The sequence below is a fragment of the Colletotrichum karsti genome, assembly GCF_011947395.1.
Source record: "Colletotrichum karsti strain CkLH20 chromosome Unknown Scaffold2, whole genome shotgun sequence".
Lineage (NCBI taxonomy): Eukaryota > Fungi > Ascomycota > Sordariomycetes > Glomerellales > Glomerellaceae > Colletotrichum > Colletotrichum karsti.
In genome coordinates, this window is record NW_024065902.1 from 111,351 (window position 1) to 129,878 (window position 18,528).

At 57.3% G+C, this 18,528-nt stretch overlaps 6 protein-coding genes across 6 annotated transcripts; 4 read left to right on the top strand and 2 right to left on the bottom strand.

The window, feature by feature from the left end:
* Window positions 1–308: 308 nt before the first annotated feature.
* CkaCkLH20_00580 (uncharacterized protein) lies at window positions 309–1,097 on the top strand (the record flags this gene model as incomplete). Its single annotated transcript, XM_038883300.1, has 1 exon — window positions 309–1,097. One exon carries the CDS (start codon window positions 309–311, stop codon window positions 1,095–1,097), a length of 789 nt encoding a protein of 262 aa, XP_038750895.1.
* A 581-nt stretch (window positions 1,098–1,678) lies between these two features.
* CkaCkLH20_00581 (tat pathway signal sequence) lies at window positions 1,679–5,164 on the bottom strand (the record flags this gene model as incomplete). Its single annotated transcript, XM_038883301.1, has 4 exons — window positions 1,679–2,136; window positions 2,187–2,760; window positions 2,823–3,219; window positions 3,270–5,164. The coding sequence occupies 4 exons, from the start codon at window positions 5,162–5,164 to the stop codon at window positions 1,679–1,681; spliced, it is 3,324 nt and encodes a 1,107-aa protein (XP_038750896.1).
* Window positions 5,165–6,482: 1,318 nt separating this feature from the next.
* On the top strand, window positions 6,483–6,848 carry CkaCkLH20_00582 (uncharacterized protein; the record flags this gene model as incomplete). The annotated part of the gene is made up of 1 exon (XM_038883302.1): window positions 6,483–6,848. One exon carries the CDS (start codon window positions 6,483–6,485, stop codon window positions 6,846–6,848), a length of 366 nt encoding a protein of 121 aa, XP_038750897.1.
* Window positions 6,849–7,063: 215 nt separating this feature from the next.
* CkaCkLH20_00583 (uncharacterized protein) lies at window positions 7,064–8,191 on the bottom strand (the record flags this gene model as incomplete). The annotated part of the gene is made up of 1 exon (XM_038883303.1): window positions 7,064–8,191. One exon carries the CDS (start codon window positions 8,189–8,191, stop codon window positions 7,064–7,066), a length of 1,128 nt encoding a protein of 375 aa, XP_038750898.1.
* A 1,698-nt stretch (window positions 8,192–9,889) lies between these two features.
* CkaCkLH20_00584 (GYF domain-containing protein) lies at window positions 9,890–14,577 on the top strand (the record flags this gene model as incomplete). The annotated part of the gene is made up of 4 exons (XM_038883304.1): window positions 9,890–9,993; window positions 10,231–10,636; window positions 10,690–14,209; window positions 14,261–14,577. 4 exons carry the CDS (start codon window positions 9,890–9,892, stop codon window positions 14,575–14,577), a joined length of 4,347 nt encoding a protein of 1,448 aa, XP_038750899.1.
* A 581-nt stretch (window positions 14,578–15,158) lies between these two features.
* On the top strand, window positions 15,159–18,209 carry CkaCkLH20_00585 (TPR repeat-containing protein; the record flags this gene model as incomplete). The annotated part of the gene is made up of 1 exon (XM_038883305.1): window positions 15,159–18,209. One exon carries the CDS (start codon window positions 15,159–15,161, stop codon window positions 18,207–18,209), a length of 3,051 nt encoding a protein of 1,016 aa, XP_038750900.1.
* Between the last annotated feature and the right edge of the window lie 319 nt (window positions 18,210–18,528).

An 18,528-nucleotide genomic window follows, 5' to 3' on the forward strand; every position in this document is an offset into this window, starting at 1 on the left:
TATTTGCAGCACCAAAGCACCAGTGGTGATCCTAAACTGTGATTCGCCGGGCAAAATAATGCAGCGACCCTGATTTTTGAATTTCCTCTTTTACGTTTCGATACGCTTCTTCAGTGGTGATTGTGCACAACCTTGGGACCCGGGATACCATATATAAAGAGGCCCTCATCCCCCTCGTCTCCCAGATCTTCTCTCCCCTCATCCCAAACATCACACACATCCATCTCTCATACTCGGATACAACAACAACAAAAAACAACATCACCAACTCATCCCCACTACCAACCTACCACTACCAAACCGCAAAGATGCAGTTCACCGCAGTCACCGCCGCCCTCCTCCTGGCCGCCTTCGCCAGCACGGCCTCCGCCTTACCCACCACCCGCAGAGACGCCATCACCATCCCCTTCATGAACGAGGACTGCCTCCGCACCTGCGCCGTCACCTGCGCCTCCAACACCGGCGTGGACCTCGAGACCTGCGCCACCCAGATCTGCGACTGCTTCGACAAGAAGGCCTACATCGACGCCAACCCCTTCGAGTTCCACCAGTTCGGCGCCCAGATTCAGGATTCCCTGACCGGCAGGAAGCCCGGGCAGTTCACCAAGGCGCAGAAGTCTCAGCTCGGTCTCGTCGAGGACAAGAAGAAGAACAACAACAAGAAGGAGGAGGAGAAGAAGGAGAAGCCCAACCCGGTGCCGTCCGAGTCCGTCGACGAGGTCAACAAGGTCAAGACTCCTCCCGTCGCGACTACGGACAAGGTTGAGAGTGCGGCTCCTACCATGACCAAGAGGCCCGCGAGGACAGTTGAGGCGAAGGAGACTGGGGCTCCTGTTGCCGAGAAGAAGAAGGAGGACGAGACCCGTGTTCTCGAGGAGAAGACCAAGGAGTCTGAGGTCAAGGAGAACGAGACCCGTGCTCTCGAGGAAGACAAGGTGGAGGCCGAGACCCGTGCTCTCAAGGATCAGGTCCAGGAGTCTGAGGACCCCTGCGACTGCGGGAAGAAGTGCAACGCAGAAGGCGTCTGCGTTTGCAACGAGTGTGTGTGGGTGGCCATGGCGGTCGAGACCCAGGAGGAGAAGAACGAGTCCAGCTAGAACTACTACTCACGTTCACAAGCAATACAAGGGACTTTCACTCATTATGGTAATCAAAGTATCTCAGAGCCTGAAGCTTTTCATGTACACACATCAGATATGGGATAAGAGGTTCGAAAAAGGAGGTTGTCGCACAATATGTCGATCGGAATCGAGTTTTCGGATCATCTCATAAGACTACTGCATACCTCGTGATAAAGACCGTCCAAGACCATGACGAATGAAGTATCGTGCCATGGCCCATGTCACCTAGGCGTTCGAAATCGCAGCTTAACCGCACCTTCTAATCTTCGATCATCATTCATCAAAGCAATCGTCGTAGTAGGTATTGGATATCTGTCTCAGCATGGATATCTCCCAAGCAACTCCGTATTCACGATAAAGTGACCTGACCCAATTTTACCCGTAATGTTCAACTCCACGCCAGGAACAAGAGCCAAAGCCACTTTTGACAACCCCAAGACCAGTGCCAACGCCACGACACCACAAAATTGCCATCTGCTGAACAAAGAACAGGAAATCATCCTCGTCAATCCTCCCCGCAAACAAATCAAGTACGAAATAATGACGCGACTTGAGCTTCACATCGCAGCCTCCGCCTTGACATGAACACTGCCATGAGCGCTAGCTCGAGCCTCGTCGTTGAGTTGAGAAGTCAGCAGATCGTCAACGTTGTCATCGTCACCTGCAAAAGGGTCGACCTCCTCGGCGGGGCCCTCATCTTCAGTTGCAGAAGACTTGGCGAACCACTGAGCCGTGTCATAAAGGATGGGAAGCATCTCGGCTCGCAAAAGGCGTTCAGAGCGGGGCAGGCCAGTCGGCTGGACATTGGAATCGATGCCTACTATGACAGCCAAGTAGTCGCGAGCCAACAGGTTATAAATGTCCTGCACCTGGATGGCCATGTCATCCTCCACACGCTTGCAAAGTTGCTGGAGCAGTACCTTGACGGTATCGGTCGCGTGGCGAAACATCGACTCGCGGTTCTGCTCGACATGAGTGACCATATGGTTCTTCATTCGAGCATAGGAGCCAGAACCTGTGCATTTGTTAGCTCGCAGAAATTTCGGAGGGGACAGTTGAACACACCTCTCTCCTCAACACAAATGTCATAGGCTGGCTGCATATCCTCTGTGATGATTGGATGGAAACCTCTGCTGGCTTCACGCTGGAGATCCTGAATGGTCGTGCGAAGAAGTCCGGGAATCTCCTTGAGTCTCGTAATGTGCGTTCGGAGTTGCTGGCTCAGCATGTTGATGCCTGCGAAGTTGGTACCGCGCTGCTGGGAAGTGGCGACGGCAGCACGATGGAAGTTCTCCAAAACCAAGCGGGCACTCATAGAAAAGCCCTCGAGAGCTCGGGGAAGATGTCGTTGAAAAGCCTTTTCCCACCCCGTTGCAAGCTGCTTGCTAATCGGTTCGAAAAGCTCTGCATTGAAGTCGCGAGGCCCAGATGCGCCAGAGTAAACACCGGCGCGGCGACAAGTTGCTTTGTACGTGGCCCAGAACATACCACCCATACTGCGGGGAGCGCCCCAGGACGAGGCGGTGGGGACAGCCGCGTCGGCAGCGGAAGGGATCGTCCGGTCGAAGTGATCGTAGATGCTCTCAGCCAGGGCATCCTTCATGGAAGTAAGGCACTCATCGACAGCTTTGGCGAACTCCTGCAATCGGTTAGTCAACGGTAAGAAAAGAAACATGTTCACTCCAAGCAAGCTATACATACCCTCTCGAGATCAAGCAATCGTCGGCGAAGCTGGCTCTCCTCGGTCTTCTTGTCTTTGTCACTCATGTAGGACAAGGTACCGTCATTGGTAGCCCACATCTTCATGGAGTTGAGGAGCTGACTCAGGTCGTTGAGGAACCGACGGCAAGTGGCAGCACGACCGCCTTCGGTGAGTTTCTTCGCATGCTGTTGAAGTTGGGGGATCTCGGTTTCGCTGACATCGCGAAAGCCATCGTTGTTGAAGTCATCCTTCTGCAGCCGGCCTCTCATCTTCTGGTAAGCACGGCTACTCACACAGAAGACAGGAAGGTTGCGCGCGACTTCATCGTAATCTCTGATGTCCTCGTCGGGATTGAAGGTGTTCTCGTCCTCTTCGATGGCGGCTTCTTGGTCCAACCTGCGACAGTTAGAATAGGGATAAACATCCTCGAATCACAGAAGACTCACTCTTTGATGCCCATGGCAAAATCACGCTGGATTGCACCCTTTGAGTATCCATTTCTGCCTTGGATGCAAACAGCCTTGACAGCTCCTAGAAGTCGGCTCTCCTCGGCCTGAAGCGGCTTCATCTGTTGTCGAATGTCCGAAAGGCTGGCATCGACTTCTTTGCGCAGTTGGCGGACTTCTTTCCGCTGGGCCTTCAGCTCTGCCAGCTTCTCCTGGATCTGATCATCGGTCAAAGGGACTCGGCCTTCGTCCTCAGGCTGGTTCTCCTTATCACTAGCTGATTCAAAGTCCGAGTCCGAGTCGCTATCGTCCGAATCAGATGACATGTGGTTCTTGCGGCTCTTCTTGGAGGTGGCGCCACGCTTGCGCTTTTTGCTGTTCTCCGAAGGAGCGTAGACGGTCTTGCCGTCGCTAAACTTTTGTGAGAGCTCGTCCCAGGTCTCCCATGTGCTGTCGAGCTGCTCGAGCTTATCGATGAGCTCTGCCTTCTCGTCCCTGCCGCTGGCCAGCTCCTTCTTAAGAGCTCCGATCTGGCGGCGGAGATCATCGATCTTGGTCCAAGACTCGGAAACGTCAGACTCAATGTCGAGACTCTCGGCAGCCTCGATCACCGAGATGTCGTCCGTCTTGGAGCAGATGAAGGTCACAGCGGAATAAATACCGTCGTACTTCAGCTGGCGTTTGAAAGAATCGCCAAGAAGAGACTTTGCCGTTTTGTCGTCGACAGCACGATTGATAGGAGCGACGATCCAAAGACCCGTGCAGGCTTTCATGTACTGCTGCGCAACAGCGGCTCGGGCAGCGTTGGAATCCTGGACACCAGGCAAGTCGACAATGACGGCGCCAGTCGACAAGGCATTGGCCTTGGTGTAAATCCGAACGACCTTGATCAGGGGCCAGTACTCCATGGAAACGTCCTTCTTGAGATGGTTGTTCTTCTCCTTGCTGTCGACGTAGCGCTGCATGCCGTTGTACAGCTCCTTCGCTGTGGTAGACCGCAACTTCTTGACGCTGCCCAGAACACCTCTGACGGCGGGCTCATTCGCCAGGCGCTCAGGACTGCTGTCGGCGATCATGTTGTTGGTCTTGGATGGGTAGACGGACTTGATCTTAGCATAAGCGATACCAGCCTCAGTGTCAGGATTGGTGCATTCTCGGGAGACATTGCCGTTGTCATCGAAGAGATCGGTGTACAGGGTCTTGAGCTCCTTGATCCAGTCGTCGGCAGAGATGAACTCGATCTCGGCACGGTAAAGCTCAAAAGCGTCGTCGGAGTAGTTGTAAGAGATCTCAGTGGGCGAAGCAGTGCAGGCTCGGAGGCAGTTCGTCGGAAGAAGTCTCTCCTCGTCCAGCAGAGCGTTGATGACGGAACTCTTTCCAGCGCCAGTGTTGCCGACAACGCCGACAATAGTCTTTGATGCCTTTGAGCGGGACTGTAGGTCCTTGATCGCGTTGAGCCATGCGGGAGCCTGGGTGTCGGACAGGGAAGCAGCGGCGGCAGCATTGAGAGGGAACTTTAGGTTCTCCAAGAGATCCAAGCCGATCTTGACACCCTCCTCGAGAACCTCTGGCGATGTCTCCTTAGCCCACTGCTCGAGAGGGTCGGGTTCTTGGTGCTGATTGATCTCGGGAATGCCGGATTCGGGTTCGCCAGTCGGGATGTCGTGGTCCACATTTCCAGCAGGAAGCTCTTGCTTCATCTCTGACAGCGCACCACCCTCGAGCTTGATTTGCCGGGGTGTTTCTGTGTCAGCACGAAGCGTTGTTGCCGAAGAAGGAGCAGTCACGTAGGGCGACTCGTGAGAACCCCTAGCATTCTGATTCTGCAAAGTTGCGAGGGGGGTCGCAAGCAGATGATTGGTATCTGACGGCTCGGGCTTGACGCCGCCCTCCATCTTGATTGGGGGCATCTCGTCCGATCTGGTGAGTGAGATGTGACTAAAAAAGTGAGCAGCCCAACACCAACAGGTGGTGCAGGCGGTTGGACGAAATAAGTGGTGAGAGGTAAGCTTGGGTTGCGGCTAAGGCTGGACCCATGAGGTAGGGGAAAAGGTGGTGCCACCGATGAATGATTGTAATGAAGTGAAATAATTGCAAGACGGCGATGCCGATCGACAACGTCAGTAAGGCCGACGCTGGAAGGTATCGACAACGTCAGTAAAGTCGACGCCAACACGAATGAACGTTTGTGAAAGTGACCAAGGGTGTTGTTGGCGATGGCGACCCTGGAGACGCGTTAAGTCGAGAGGCAATTAGTTTTCGCGTCGAGATGGGCGGGGCCGGGCAGAGACCAGTCAACCTGGAAGACGCTATCGATCCCTGCAGTGCCGATTACCAGTCGCCTGAGAACCCTTGCGAGTTCCTGCAGGAAAGAACGCAATTGGTGCCTTCCCCAGGAACGACGACGATGGCGCCCATGACTAAGCAGATTCCACAGAAATCTAATTTTTTCATTGGCTGATGGCCGACAAGAGGTCCGGAAAGGAAGGGACGACAGTTTGGCGAGCGCTCCTTCCCAACGTCTCGGGACTGGATTGCAGCCTATCACGATCGGTTTTGTCTAATTCTTTTGGCATTTTGTTTGATATTATTGGAGAAAGGTGAAGAACTCGGCAGAAATCAAGGCTGCCATATTTTTGAAAAAAGATGACATCAAAGAGAATATCCAATTATTTGTCTTATGCTGTTTGAGTAACGATTGTCGAAGCCCGGAGAAGAATCCGGATGAAGCTCCAAACAGCTTGTACTCCGATAAGGCTCTTCTTCCTGGTTGAATACTTGTGTGATAATAACGGATAATAAAGGCAATACTAGAGCTACCAGCAGCAAGGATAGGCATAGAGGTAGCGAGAAGTACGGTCAAGTTATCTCAGTTTTGGTGAAGTCGGTGAGCTCGGTGTAGCTGAAGCGGCTGACTCGCAACCTTCCCAATCCGTCGTGAGACAACCCCTTCTCCCCAAATCGCATCGTTTTTCCGTTCCGCCGGCGATTTATCCATCTCGGGTCTTGGTGTCGTCGGTACGAAGCTCGGAATTCCACAAACTCAATTGTTGATGCCAGCTTGCCCGCGCCAACCGCCCGTCGTTCATTCCATCACCAGCCCTCACCGACCACTGTGCCACATTCGCTACCAGTCCACATAACTTTCCCGCCGACGCCGACCACCTCACCTATTCATTCTCTCCTCCTCCAAAAAAAAAACCACTATCAAAAATGGGTTTCATCGGCGCCACCGCAACGGGCCTCGTGGCCGGCCTCCACGGCTACATCCTCGTTCTCGAGATGTTCCTCTGGACCTCGCCCCGCGGCCGCAAGGCCTTCCGCCTGACCGCCGACTTCGCCGAGAAGACCAAGACGCTGGCCGCCAACCAGGGCCTGTACAACGGCTTCCTCGCCGCCGGTCTGGCCTGGGGCGTCGTTCACCCCGTCGCCGAGTTCGCCGACCAGATCCGCCTGTTCTTCCTCGGCTGCGTCTTTGTTGCCGGCGCGTACGGCGGCGCCACGGCCAACCCGCGCATCTTCATGATTCAGAGCGTGCCGGCTCTGCTTTCCATCGGCGCTGTCTTGTCCGGCATCTAAGTTGTGCATAGGCAGACGGTTTTGGTATCAGTGCATCTTAAGCTCCCGTGGAGGAAAGTTGTCGCCTTCACGAGTGAGGTGTGGTTCGGACCTGTCTCACCGAGGTCTGATGCTCGTAGAGGAATATTCTTTGTGTGAATTGGTAGCGTTTAGCCTGTATACCTAGAATAGCGAAGATCTGTTGTTTCTCTCTCGTACTGAATGGAAAGCTGATATTAAAGCTCCTCTTTATCGCCACGTTGACGTCTCTCCTCAGCCCTCAGCTCCTCCTGAAACTTTGCCTGTCTATCAGTTCTTTCCTCCCGAAGCCGAGACTCTTCTCTGAACGCTTCCATCTCCCGGAGATGGTCCTGCTCACTGAATTCTTCCACAGGCTGGCTCGGATCAACCCAGCCATACGGGATGCGTTCCGTGGTGAGGTCCCGGTAGATCGGCTTAAACATAGGATTCGCCGCCATCTGTTTCCCCAACACCTTGCGCCCGGCCTGTATAATACCATCATGAAATATGGTTCCCCAGATTCCTTGAGCCTTCTCCGGGGCTGAGTCTATCGGCACCCAGGCCATAGGCTTGGGTGGGTTCTTCTTGAGGTACGCAACAGCGCGATCCCTTCTCTGCCGATACGCTTTGTACTTGGCCTCCGCCTCTGCCTTTTGGGCTGGAGTCAAGTCTAACTTGAATCCCTTCAGCTTCTCACTTGAATCCAGGGCCTTTCCGGTAAGAAGTGACGGAAGATACGTGGTATCGAATCTGGTCTCCCAACGCTCTGGCTTGTCCTTGGCCGAGGTGAGCGCCCACCAGTGGTCGTGTAGTCTCTTCACACGCTCATGCAAGTCGTGGGGCTCCTCTGGAATGGGGCTGTGGTGCCCGCCGCGGTTGGCGATGGCCATTATCGTCTTGTCGATGCCGGTTTCTTGGATGATGAGCCACGTAAGATCTTCCCGGCCTTCCAGACTCAGCAGCATGGTCGAGTAGGTGTCGTAGTCATCATCCGGCAATGACGTCGGCAGCAGGCCGTCTCTGAGCGTATCTCCGATGAGAAGGACTTCCTTGAGGGTGTCGTGAACCGCGGGATCTGACGGCAGGTCTCGCCAGGGATTGGTGGCAGAGAAGTCTCCCGGGGTGTCTCTGGAGAGCCCGAACGAGCCTAGCACGGTGGGAGACACCCAGATTACGAAGAGAACCGCGACGAGGCGGGTGAGCCAGCTCAGGAGCGAGCGCGTGAGTCCAGCCTGCGCCATTCTGAGCGGGGGCGGTGTGTGGGAGTTGTTTGGTGAGACGTCGTGCAACGAGACGGCGGGGAAGGGCGTGATGTGATATTGGAGGTTGAAGTTGAGTTCCAGGGGCGGTTTTAGTTATGAGATGACGCACTAGGCCCAATGGCGCCAGCCCTGGTTCGGCCGAGAGGGCATGATGAACTTGGCGATATGAATGCCAGATTCCACATATTGACGGACTTAGGACGACACGGTAACGGCGGGACACGTGGGAACAACAGGATGACCCAGCATTATTCTGCTCGTGCCGCCGGACACGGCGCCGGTCGCTCACAGATCAGGCGGCTCCGCGGTTCACAATGATGTTGTTGCACTTCTCACGTTTTTTGGTGTCACCAATCACGGTGCAAACGCAATGCACGGATATTTCACTGGCAAGTCGTCAAGATGACTGAGTAATGACACCGCCGCTAGCCCTCAGCAGCAGAGGCTATCTAGCCAGCCATGTTTGCGCTGAGAGGATAGCCTCAAGTGAGGGGTCGAACGTCGTCTCAATTATGGTGTCTGATCAGCGCGCTCTCATGCCCTCTGGGCAGACGAGGCTTGGAGGCGCGCCCATTTCCTGTCCAGAGACCGTTGGCTGCATGAAACAACCCAAAATAATAAACTCTCCCTTGAGCTTGTTCTGAAACTGTCGACCAATGACACCTGCAGAGGGAGTGAGGGATGCGAGTCGTGGGAGGAATGAGACTTTTGGACCAAGACATGGGATGAGGAGGCGGGCAGCATGCTGAGGCGTGGATGGAAGCAGTTGGTGGTGGTGCAGCATGCTTGGAGCAAATGGAATGGAACACCTCAGGAAAGAGAGAGTCAAGTTTAGGTGGCCTTACACAGAAACAAGAGGTCAGTGAGCCGAGGCGACCCCTGAATCGAAGCTTAGCCAGAATTTTAGCACCCGATCCAAGTGCGCATCCCAGCCCAAGCCCTGCACCACCGCCCGATTTTGACTGGCACGGGGGGGCCAACTTGCATTTTAAGGCTTCAACTTCAACGTCAGTGTGGGCTGGAGGGGTCACGTGTGACGTACCACGTGACGTGATGGCTGCAGGCGTCATTGGTTGCGGTTAAGAGCGCGGGATTGGGGGATATTCGTTACTTAACTGTGTCAGAGATGAGCCAACGAATTAATTCCAGAGTCTTGCATTTGGTAGCTATTCTGTAAATAAAAAGATATCGAAAAGAAAGAAGACACCCAAATTAAATCAATCCTATCCATGCATGCAACAGGCTGGTCAACGTCATCCGGCACTCACAAAAACGTGTGGCCGGCACCGGATAAACCCCGGGGGCTGCCTCCTCGGGCTTAGCGCGACTGGCCGTTCCCACTGTTCCTCGCCGGTCCACACCACCTCATCGTGGGTCTTTCCGAGCTGGCAATTTTCCTTTCAAACCTTTGATTTTTTCGACGAGACAGCTCATCCTCACCACCCTCGCACGACGACCGCATACGCTCGCGAACCGACCCCTCGGTCTCCCGATCAATCCATCGTTTAGCAAGCCTCCATCAAGCTATCTGTACCACGCATCACTCTCTGTGTATCATCATCACTCCCCGTCGCGCGCGACACACAAAACAACCTACCCGCAAAAGAATCCCTTTCGTGCCTTGTCCACGAAAGCGAAAGTCCGATCAGACCAACTACCGATCCCCAAAAAAATATTCCCACACAACCTGCGCGTTGCTGCACCCACTGCGACCCTTGCTCAACGCCAGCAAACTTCTTTAGCAACCCTTCTTCTTGCGCAACATCGACGCCAATCGCCATGCCTTCGACGAATCTACCATCGAGTTTCGCCTCAGCCGCCGCCGGCCAAAACGCAAACGCGAGAGCCGGTCGAAATGACGGCCGTGGAGCAAGCGGGGAATGGTGAGTCGCCGCCCGTGCTGAACCCTCTGCGCATCGTCACTCTGCACGAGGCTTCATTCCTGTCCGTCTCTGCAGTCGGTGATGATGTTGCATCTTCCATCACAGTGCCTGCATCGTGGTCGCCCGAGCCTGTGGAGTCGGCTCCATCTCTCAGCCTTGCCAAAACGTCACAGCACCATGACTTCACGTCCTTCGCCAAGCAATCACAGGCAGCACGCGCGCTAACACATACCACAGGGCTCGACGTGACGGCAGAATTAACGGTACCCTGACCTTCCGCCGACCCTCGACGACTCCCGGCCAACCGTCCCAACCCGCAGCTTCTTCCGAAAATGCTTTCGCCGCGTCAAACATCGACTCCAGTGCGATCCCGCAGACCCCGGGCGCCAGCAGCTACGACCCGAATTCCTCACAGTACCACAAGGACTCCATCCTTAACCTGTACAGGAACGGCGCGGCGGATTCAGACCCCTCCAGCGTGATAGAACCGGGATGGACTCCGGGACACACAAACGGAAACGCCACGCGGGGTTGGGGAAAGAGCAATAACAACCACAACTCTCAGGACCCTTCTTCGTGCTGGAACTCGCGCGGCGACAGCCATCCTGTCGGCGTCAACGGCATGACTGACGAGGAGGAAAAGGTGGGCCACCCTGACGGACCTTGCGGCCTGGGACATCATACTGACTTTTACAGATTTTCGCGTCAGATGTCAACTCTCCTCTGAAGCCCCCGCTCCAGAATAAGGAGGGAACCCAAGGGCCCGGACCTAATGGACGAAAAGCTTCCCTGTCCCACGGTAGCGCTGCTGGATATGGGTTGTCATCTCCAGTTTCTGCCTCCAGACCGGGAACGCGACGCCGCGAGACGACAGACACCTTCGGCGGCGGTCCCCTCGCTTCCCCTAGTGCGACGCGCTTTTCTCGCGACGACCCGGCGTTCCTGTTTGGCCGCAAGAACAACGACGTGAAGGAGCAGGATGCGGGCGAAGATGATGGTGCTGGTCAAGCGCAGACGCAGGCTCAGAGCAAAGCACCCTTCGGCAACTTGACTAGGAGCAACACGGCCGGGAATCCCACTATGGGCGCAAACATCAGCTCGCTCTGGGGCAACTCCCAGCCGGCGTCTGCTGGTGGAATGGGTGGTGGTGGAATGGGCAGCTTCGGTCAGTTCGCGCTGCCGACTCCCACTTCGACCATCGGCTCCGGAGCTCGAGGTGGAAGCCGCTTCGCCAATCTGATCAACAAGGAGAGCAGCGATAGTCCCGTCAAACCGAATGAAGCCTCCACCCCCGACGCGGGTCTGTCCTGGCGCCCACGCAACCGCACCGACACCGACCCTTTTGCGGGAGACGACGGCCTGTCTGGCAGCGCAGCCCTGGGAGGCGCCCAAGACACGAGCCCCCCGGCGGCGAACCCGAACCCTGCTAGCAATATCGGCATGTTCGAGACACCTGTCAAAGGCTCAACCGGTGATTTTGGCATGTCTGGGCTGAACCTCGGTCGCCAGCTGGATCAGGAACCCGGCCCCCAGAGCCCTGCCGAGACCAACCCGTACCGCAGCCCCCCTGCTGAGCGCGGCGAGTCCCAAGAAGACGCCGGCGCCGACAAGCAACACGGTGCGGCTGCTGGTGCTGAGCACAACCCCGCCTTCAACTCGATGCGTGGCTTCCCCACCCATCCTTTCGACGGCAGCGATCGCAGCCAAACCAGTAGCGCTGGCGCCCGAGCAGGCTATGCATCCGGCTGGCCAGTTCCTCTGTCGACCGGCACTCCTGATAGAGAACGGGGTGGCTTCGGAGGTGTTTTCGGCAGCTCTCTGTTTAGCCCCATGGGCGCTGAACTTCAGTCTCCCGGTCTGTCGAGCATCGGAGGTGGCGTGTTCGGCCCTCCCAGTGCTGGTGGTCTTGGGGGAGCAGGAACCATTGGCCGTAGCAAGCTGCATTCCCTCTTTCCCCCGGCCATGCAAGCTCAGATGCAGGGCCACGAGCAGGAGAACCTCAGTGATTCACTTCCTGACCTGCGTCAGGCTACAGCTCTGGGTGCCATTGGTCGCAGTAACTTCGCCACTCAACCTCGCGACACGGGCAGTCCTTTGCGCAGTGGTCGCGGCGGCATCTTTGAGGAGATGTTCCCCTCCGACCCTACCCGCACCCACAGCGGCTTTGGAGGTTCTGACCTCTCTCATTCGGCGGCTGCTGCTGTTGGACACCCCCAATCCTTTACACCTGGAGCTTCCACCGGCGCCGAATACGGCACGACCCATCGCCAGATGGTCATGCCCGATCGCATGCGCTGGGTCTATCTCGATCCTCAGCAGCAAGTGCAAGGACCTTTCAGTGGATTGGAGATGAACGACTGGTACAAGGCCAACTTCTTTACGCCCGATCTCCGAGTCAAGAAGGTTGAGGACCATGATTTCGAGCCACTCGGTCAGCTGATCCGTAGGATCGGAAACTCTAGAGAGCCATTCCTCGTTCCTCAGATCGGCATTGCCCATGGTCCTCCCACCCAGGCTGGTCCCTTCTCTCCTGGCGGCAGCACCGGCGTTATTCCCCCTCTCAGTGGTGTCTTCCCTAGTTTCGGTAGAACCTTGACTGCGGAGGAGCAGAACAACCTGGAGCGTCGGAAGCAGGAGGAACAGCAGGCCATGGCCCAGCAGCGGGATTTCATGATGAGGCAGCAGGCTATCACGAGAATCCAGAACCAAGGCCCAGGTGGTGTCCCCGGTCTTCACCACCAGCACAGTGCTCACAGCCTGCAGAGCCAACCTAGCTTCGGCAGCATCTCGTCTCCGATCGGTGCTCATCCTCAACAGCCCCCCATCGGTGGCGGCGTTGGACCTACATCCGGCTTCTTCGATTCTGCCCCGCAGAGCGCCGCTCAGGCTCCAGTTGGCGCTGGACTGGATCATTTTCGTGAGGACGAGCTGGCAAACCTGAACCCTAGTGAGCGCCAAATGCTTGCCAACGTTCAAGCCCCTACCAGCCTGTCGAGTATTTTCCCGCAGCAACCCATCGGCGCGCCCGCCAATGACACCAACCTTCGCGGCAACCTTCCCAGCACCGATGACCTGGACAAGGATGAGGAGGGCTTCAGCGAACGTCTCAAGCAGTTTGAGGACCTTCGCGCCGAGCATGAGGCTGAGAAGGCCCAGGAGCTGGCTCAGCATGCGGAAGAGCATGATGACTATGGAGCTTCCGCCCCGGGCCATTCTAGTCACTCCGTGATGCAGGAGCAGTCCAGGTCACCCGCTCCCGGTATCAAGGAGATTATGGAGGAGGAGCAACAGCTGTCTCTGACTCAACAGGTCCAGAAGGCTCAGGCTGCTGCTGCCGCCGCCAAGAACGCCGCTGCTGGTCTCCCCATGCCGTTCCCTCCCCCGCTGCCCGCCACTGGCACGCCTCTTCCGGCCCCTACCGCCCAGCGCGTCCGCTCCAACCTCCCGGAGCAGTACAACCGCTCCCAGACCGGAACGCCTGACACTGGATCGGCCACTGAGCCGCCCCCGCTGGCTCCGTGGGCCAAGGAAGCCGCGAGCCGCAAGGGTCCCAGCCTGAAGGAGATCCAAGAAGCCGAGGCTCGTAAGGCGGCCAAGGCTGAGGAGGTTGCTGCTGAGCGTCGCCGCCAAGCTCTCGAGCAAGAGGCCGCCGCTCTGAGGGAGCGCGAGAAGGCTGCCTCTTCCGCGACTGGCCTGCCCACGACTAGTACTTGGGGCAACGGATCGCCGGTCGGAGCTGCCAGCCCTTGGACCAAGCCCGTCGCCACCAAGTCGACTCCCGGAACCAGCACTCCCGCCAAACAGAAGACGCTCGCCGATATTCAGCGCGAGGAGGAGGTTCGCAAGATGAAGGCCAAGGAGATTGCCGTCCAGACTGGCATCGCGTCCGCCGCCGCCGCCGGCAAGCGTTATGCCGACCTCGCCACGAAGTCTAACGCTGCTCCCGGTCTTGGTCAGCCGAATGCTGGCGCCCCGCTCACTGGAACCGGCTGGGCTACCGTCGGAGCCGGTGGTAAGATCAAGGCGCCCACCGGACCTGCGGCCCAGACCCGGTCTGTTAGCGCCGCCGGTGTCAAGCCCACCCCCGTTGTTGCGAAGCCAGTGTCCAAGCCTGTCGCCGCTCCCATCGCCGCGCCTACTAAGACCGACATGGCGATGGATGAGTTCAACAAGTGGTTGACTCGGGAGCTCTCTCGGGGCATCACTGGTGTCGACAGTAAGTGTTCCATGCCCCGCGATACGATGTCGTTGCTAACCAAACCATCAGTTGACACTTTCGCCGCTACGCTCCTGATTCTGCCGCTTGAGAACACCATTATCGCCGATGCAATTTACGCAAACTCAAAGACGATGAACGGACAGCACTTTGCCGAAGAGTTCATCCGTCGCAAGAAGCTCGCCGACAAGGGTGTGGTCGAGAAGCAAGGTACCGGCGGTGACAAGTCTGGCGGTTCTTCCAGCGGATGGAACGAAGTCGCCAAGAAGGGCGGTCACAAGGAGCCTACCCCTACCGGCGATGCCGGAATCCAGGGTGCCGGCTTCAAGGTTGTGCCCACCCGCAAGAAGGCGGGCAAGAAGGTCTAGAAGAAGCTGATGTAAGAGGTGCTGGACTGGAGAATAAGCAGGCGTGGGCGTAATCATGTACCTTCAGCAGGACGGATGTTCTACGAGGTTCGGACAGCGTTTTGTCGTGTTTACCATTCTATGTTCAGCTCGCATCGAATAGCGCCGTAGTGTCAGCGATAGGTAGCATTGTCAGAAGCAAGTGTTTTTCTCGCGATATCTGGACTATTTCATGAGGCGGGTGACGATGCATGTAATTGATGCTCGGTGAGGGGTCGGTGAGTTGCTTATGTAAAAGTGATGGCAGGTGAAAATTTGCCCCGCCCCCACCATGGGAATTTCGATTTCACAGGGCATCAAAACACCAGAAAAACACGCCGTTTGACTCACCGGACGATCGAATCGAGCCGGAAATTACTGCTTCGCTAGCGGTCGCACAGCTTCTGACGCCGAAATTTTGCTCACGTGTTGTATCGCTGATTTTGCCGGATTCTGGGATTTTCGAAGGGTTTCCAAACGCAAAATACCCCGCCGCGGGGCAGAGAGCACTGAAGTCTCACGATATCAAGCGAAATACGTCAATTTGCGACAACGCGAAAACCATGACGACAACGCAAGCCAACGGCAACCAGGCCTCGGTCTCTCCTTTCTCCAAGGTCAACGATGGCGCATACATCGACGTTCTCACGTCTCCCGTCGCCAAGGATCTCATTGCCAAGTTCACCTCCAGCCTGGCTGCACAGACCAGCGATTCCTCCACCGGATCAAAAGAGTCGCTCTCCGAGGATGAGATCGCCGTCGGTCTCGCCGCTCTGAACGCATTTTTGCAGTCAAACGTCACAGGCCCCGTACTGGAAAATGTCGACGCAGCTGAGAAGCTCTTCACTGAAGCCCTGGCAGCGGCAGACGCCTCTGCGACAGACACCCTCAAGGTCCTGAGGAGGAAGAGCTTCAAGACCCTCGAGGTCGACGGCGTCTCGCCGTATCCTTACATCCCCAACATCGAACTCTTCGCCCTCGCGCGTCACATCTTCGCCGAGACATCCTCCGCCAGCGGCGCCCTCATCACTCTGTCCGACTCCACGCGCATCAGCCTGCCGTGGACCCGTCTGAGAGTCGACGTCTGGCATTTCAAGCTCCTCAGTCAGCCCTCCCTCGGCCCAGGATCCAACTTCGCCAAGGCGTCGCAGTGGATCGACGTGCCGACGCTCGCGGAGCAGATCCAGGTTGGCTTGGACGCCGTGCGCAAGCAGATTCTCGACGAGGACGTGTGGTCGACGAGCGAGAATGGCTGGTCTCGCGAGGACAAGGTGCAGTTCCTGCTCGAGGCTGCGAACACGCATATCATGCTGGGTCGCGACGATAAGGCTCGCGAGGCATTGAAGGAGGCTACGCAGATCAACAACTTCGCGTACGCGCTTTCTGGTGCGTTGGGTAAGAGGACGAAGTTTCAGGAGAAGAGCACCAGTCAGCTTGTCGTTCTCGCCAAGAGCGATGTCCCGGCTGAGACTACGGATGAGGAGGACGATGCTAAGCCTGAGGCCGTGGCGTTGAACGACGATACTCTTCTCGAGGAGATTCAATTTTCAAAGGAGGCGAGTGGAAAGCATGGCGAGTTGGCAGCAACAGGATCAGGTCTTCCTCCAGCCTTGGCTGATCTCTCCCCCGACGACCAACCGCGTCTGTCCCCTCTCGACCAAATCATTCTTCTCACAGAGGCTACTCTCAAGGACACCTTCTCCCCCGTCGACACCCTGACGTCCGAAGAAGTCCTGCCCTATGCCGTCCGCGTCGTTTCGGATAAGTCCACCAACTGGCAAATCTACACCCAAGCCCTCCTCGTCCGCTCCCGCATCGAGGTCCACCGCAGCAGAACAGTCGAGCGCGGTGTCCTCCAAATGCAAGCCGTCGTCGACCAAGTCGTCGTCGACACCTCCGAAGCACCAAAGGTCAAGGCCGAAGACGTCGCCGACGTCGACGTCCCCGCCATCGCAGTCTCCTCGCCAGACGCGCCCGCCGCTCAAGCACCGCAGCCGGAGAAGCCCACCTCCTTCTTCCCGGCCGCCAAGGACACCGAGACCGCCCCCGCAAACGTCCGTCTGCAGTACATCCACGCCCTCTCCTCCCCGCCCCGCTGGCATCTCGAGTCCGAGCTCGCGTACTCCTGGGCCGGCGTCGGCTCCCTCGTCTCCGCGCTCGAGATCTTCAAGCGTCTGCGGCTGTGGGCCGAAGTCGCGCTCTGCCTCGCCAGCAGCGCCTCCTCGGAAGACGAGGACGGCCGCGGCAGCGGCGGCGAGCAGAAGGCCCGCGCCATCGTCCGCTGGAGACTCTTCCACAAGACGGGCGCCCCCGTCGTCGAGAACGCCGATCCCGACGCCGAGGACCTCGACGGGGACGTCACGTACCTCAAGCCGGCCGATTTCTCGGGTCCCGAACGCGTGCCGCCGCCGCCCAACGCGCCGAGGTTGTTCTGCATCCTCGGCGACTTGGAGAACGACCCCCAGCACTGGGAGCGCGCGTGGGAGATTTCGAAGCACAGGTTCGCGAGGGCGCAGAAGTCCCTGGGCGAGCACTGGTTGGCGCAGAAGGACTGGAACAAGGCTCTGGAGGCGTATCAGGCGGCGACGAAGTGTAATCGTCTCAGTCCCGAGCTCTGGGGCAGGCTGGGCGATATCAACCTGCGCATGGGCAACTTCCCTGACGCCGCCGAGGCGTACAGCCGTGCCATCGGCGCCGCGGGAGAGGTTGTGGGCGGAGAGGATGCAAGGACGTGGAGTAACCTCGGCTCGTCGCTTTGGAGTATGTATCTCGAGACGGTGGAAGACGTGAAGAAGAAGCTTCTCGACGAGAAGAACAAGAAGGGAGACGATGAGGAAAAAGAGGATGACGAGGAGCCGACACAGCAGGAGACGGACCTCAAGGACCCCGCGGCTCTGTTGTCACAGGCCTTGGCAGCGTATAAGCGCGGCGCGACGATTGCGCAGGATAACTGGCGGATCTGGGATAACGTCCTCACTCTTGCTTCGAGGATGAGGCCGGTGGCCGTGCTGGATATGGTGTTGGCTCTGAGGGCCATCATCAGGATCCGCAAGAGCGAGGCCGCCCTCGATGACGATGTCTTGAGAGCTCTGCTCCAGGAGTCATTGTTGACGAAGGAGAAGGTGGAGGATACCAAGGAGGGCATATACACGCCCCCTCGCGGCACCGTGGAGAAGGCCGTCGTCGCGCTGTTTGAGGAGATCGTGGTACCGCTTATCACCACTCGCTCCGAACTCTGGGAGTTGATCGTCAAATTGAGGGTCTGGAGGAGGGATTACGCCGGGGCTGTGGATGCCGCGGAGAAGGCGTGGCGTGCTGCCATGGGCGCTGGTGCGGGTGGCGGACTTCTTCCGTCATCGGCCGGTTCTGGGGGCACCGATCAGAGCAAGAACTGGCTCGTCGACGCGGGCGCTTGGAAGGAGGTTGTCGCGAGGACCGATGAGCTCGTCAGTGTCCTCGAGAACTTTGGATCTGAGGTCGAGAGCGTCGGAAGCAAGTGGCGAGGCAAGGCAAGGAATGCGGTACGGAGTGTCATGAGCAGGGGCAAGGAGAGCTGGGAAGGAAGCGAGGAGTGGGCTGTTTTGGAGGGTTTGATGGAGGGTTTGAAGTTGTAGATACGATCTTGTTGATCAATGAGGTTCACGCCGATGATGGATAGAAAGGAATACTTGCCCAGGGTGCAACCTGGTTCTGCCACGCAACTCAAGCTTCAATCATCCGTGCGGTCCCTGAGTCGGGAAGTGGACAGAGGAGAAAAGGGAACAGAATGTCCCATGTCTGTGGACCAGCCGCGCGGAACGTGTTCGAGCCGCATCCTTGCTGCATGTTGGTTTGGCGTTTCGCAACGACACGCCTTGCTTCGCATTATAAGATGACAGCCACCCGTCTCCTCCCACAAGCTTCCCTTTGACTTTCTCCTGTCATTGTGTTTTC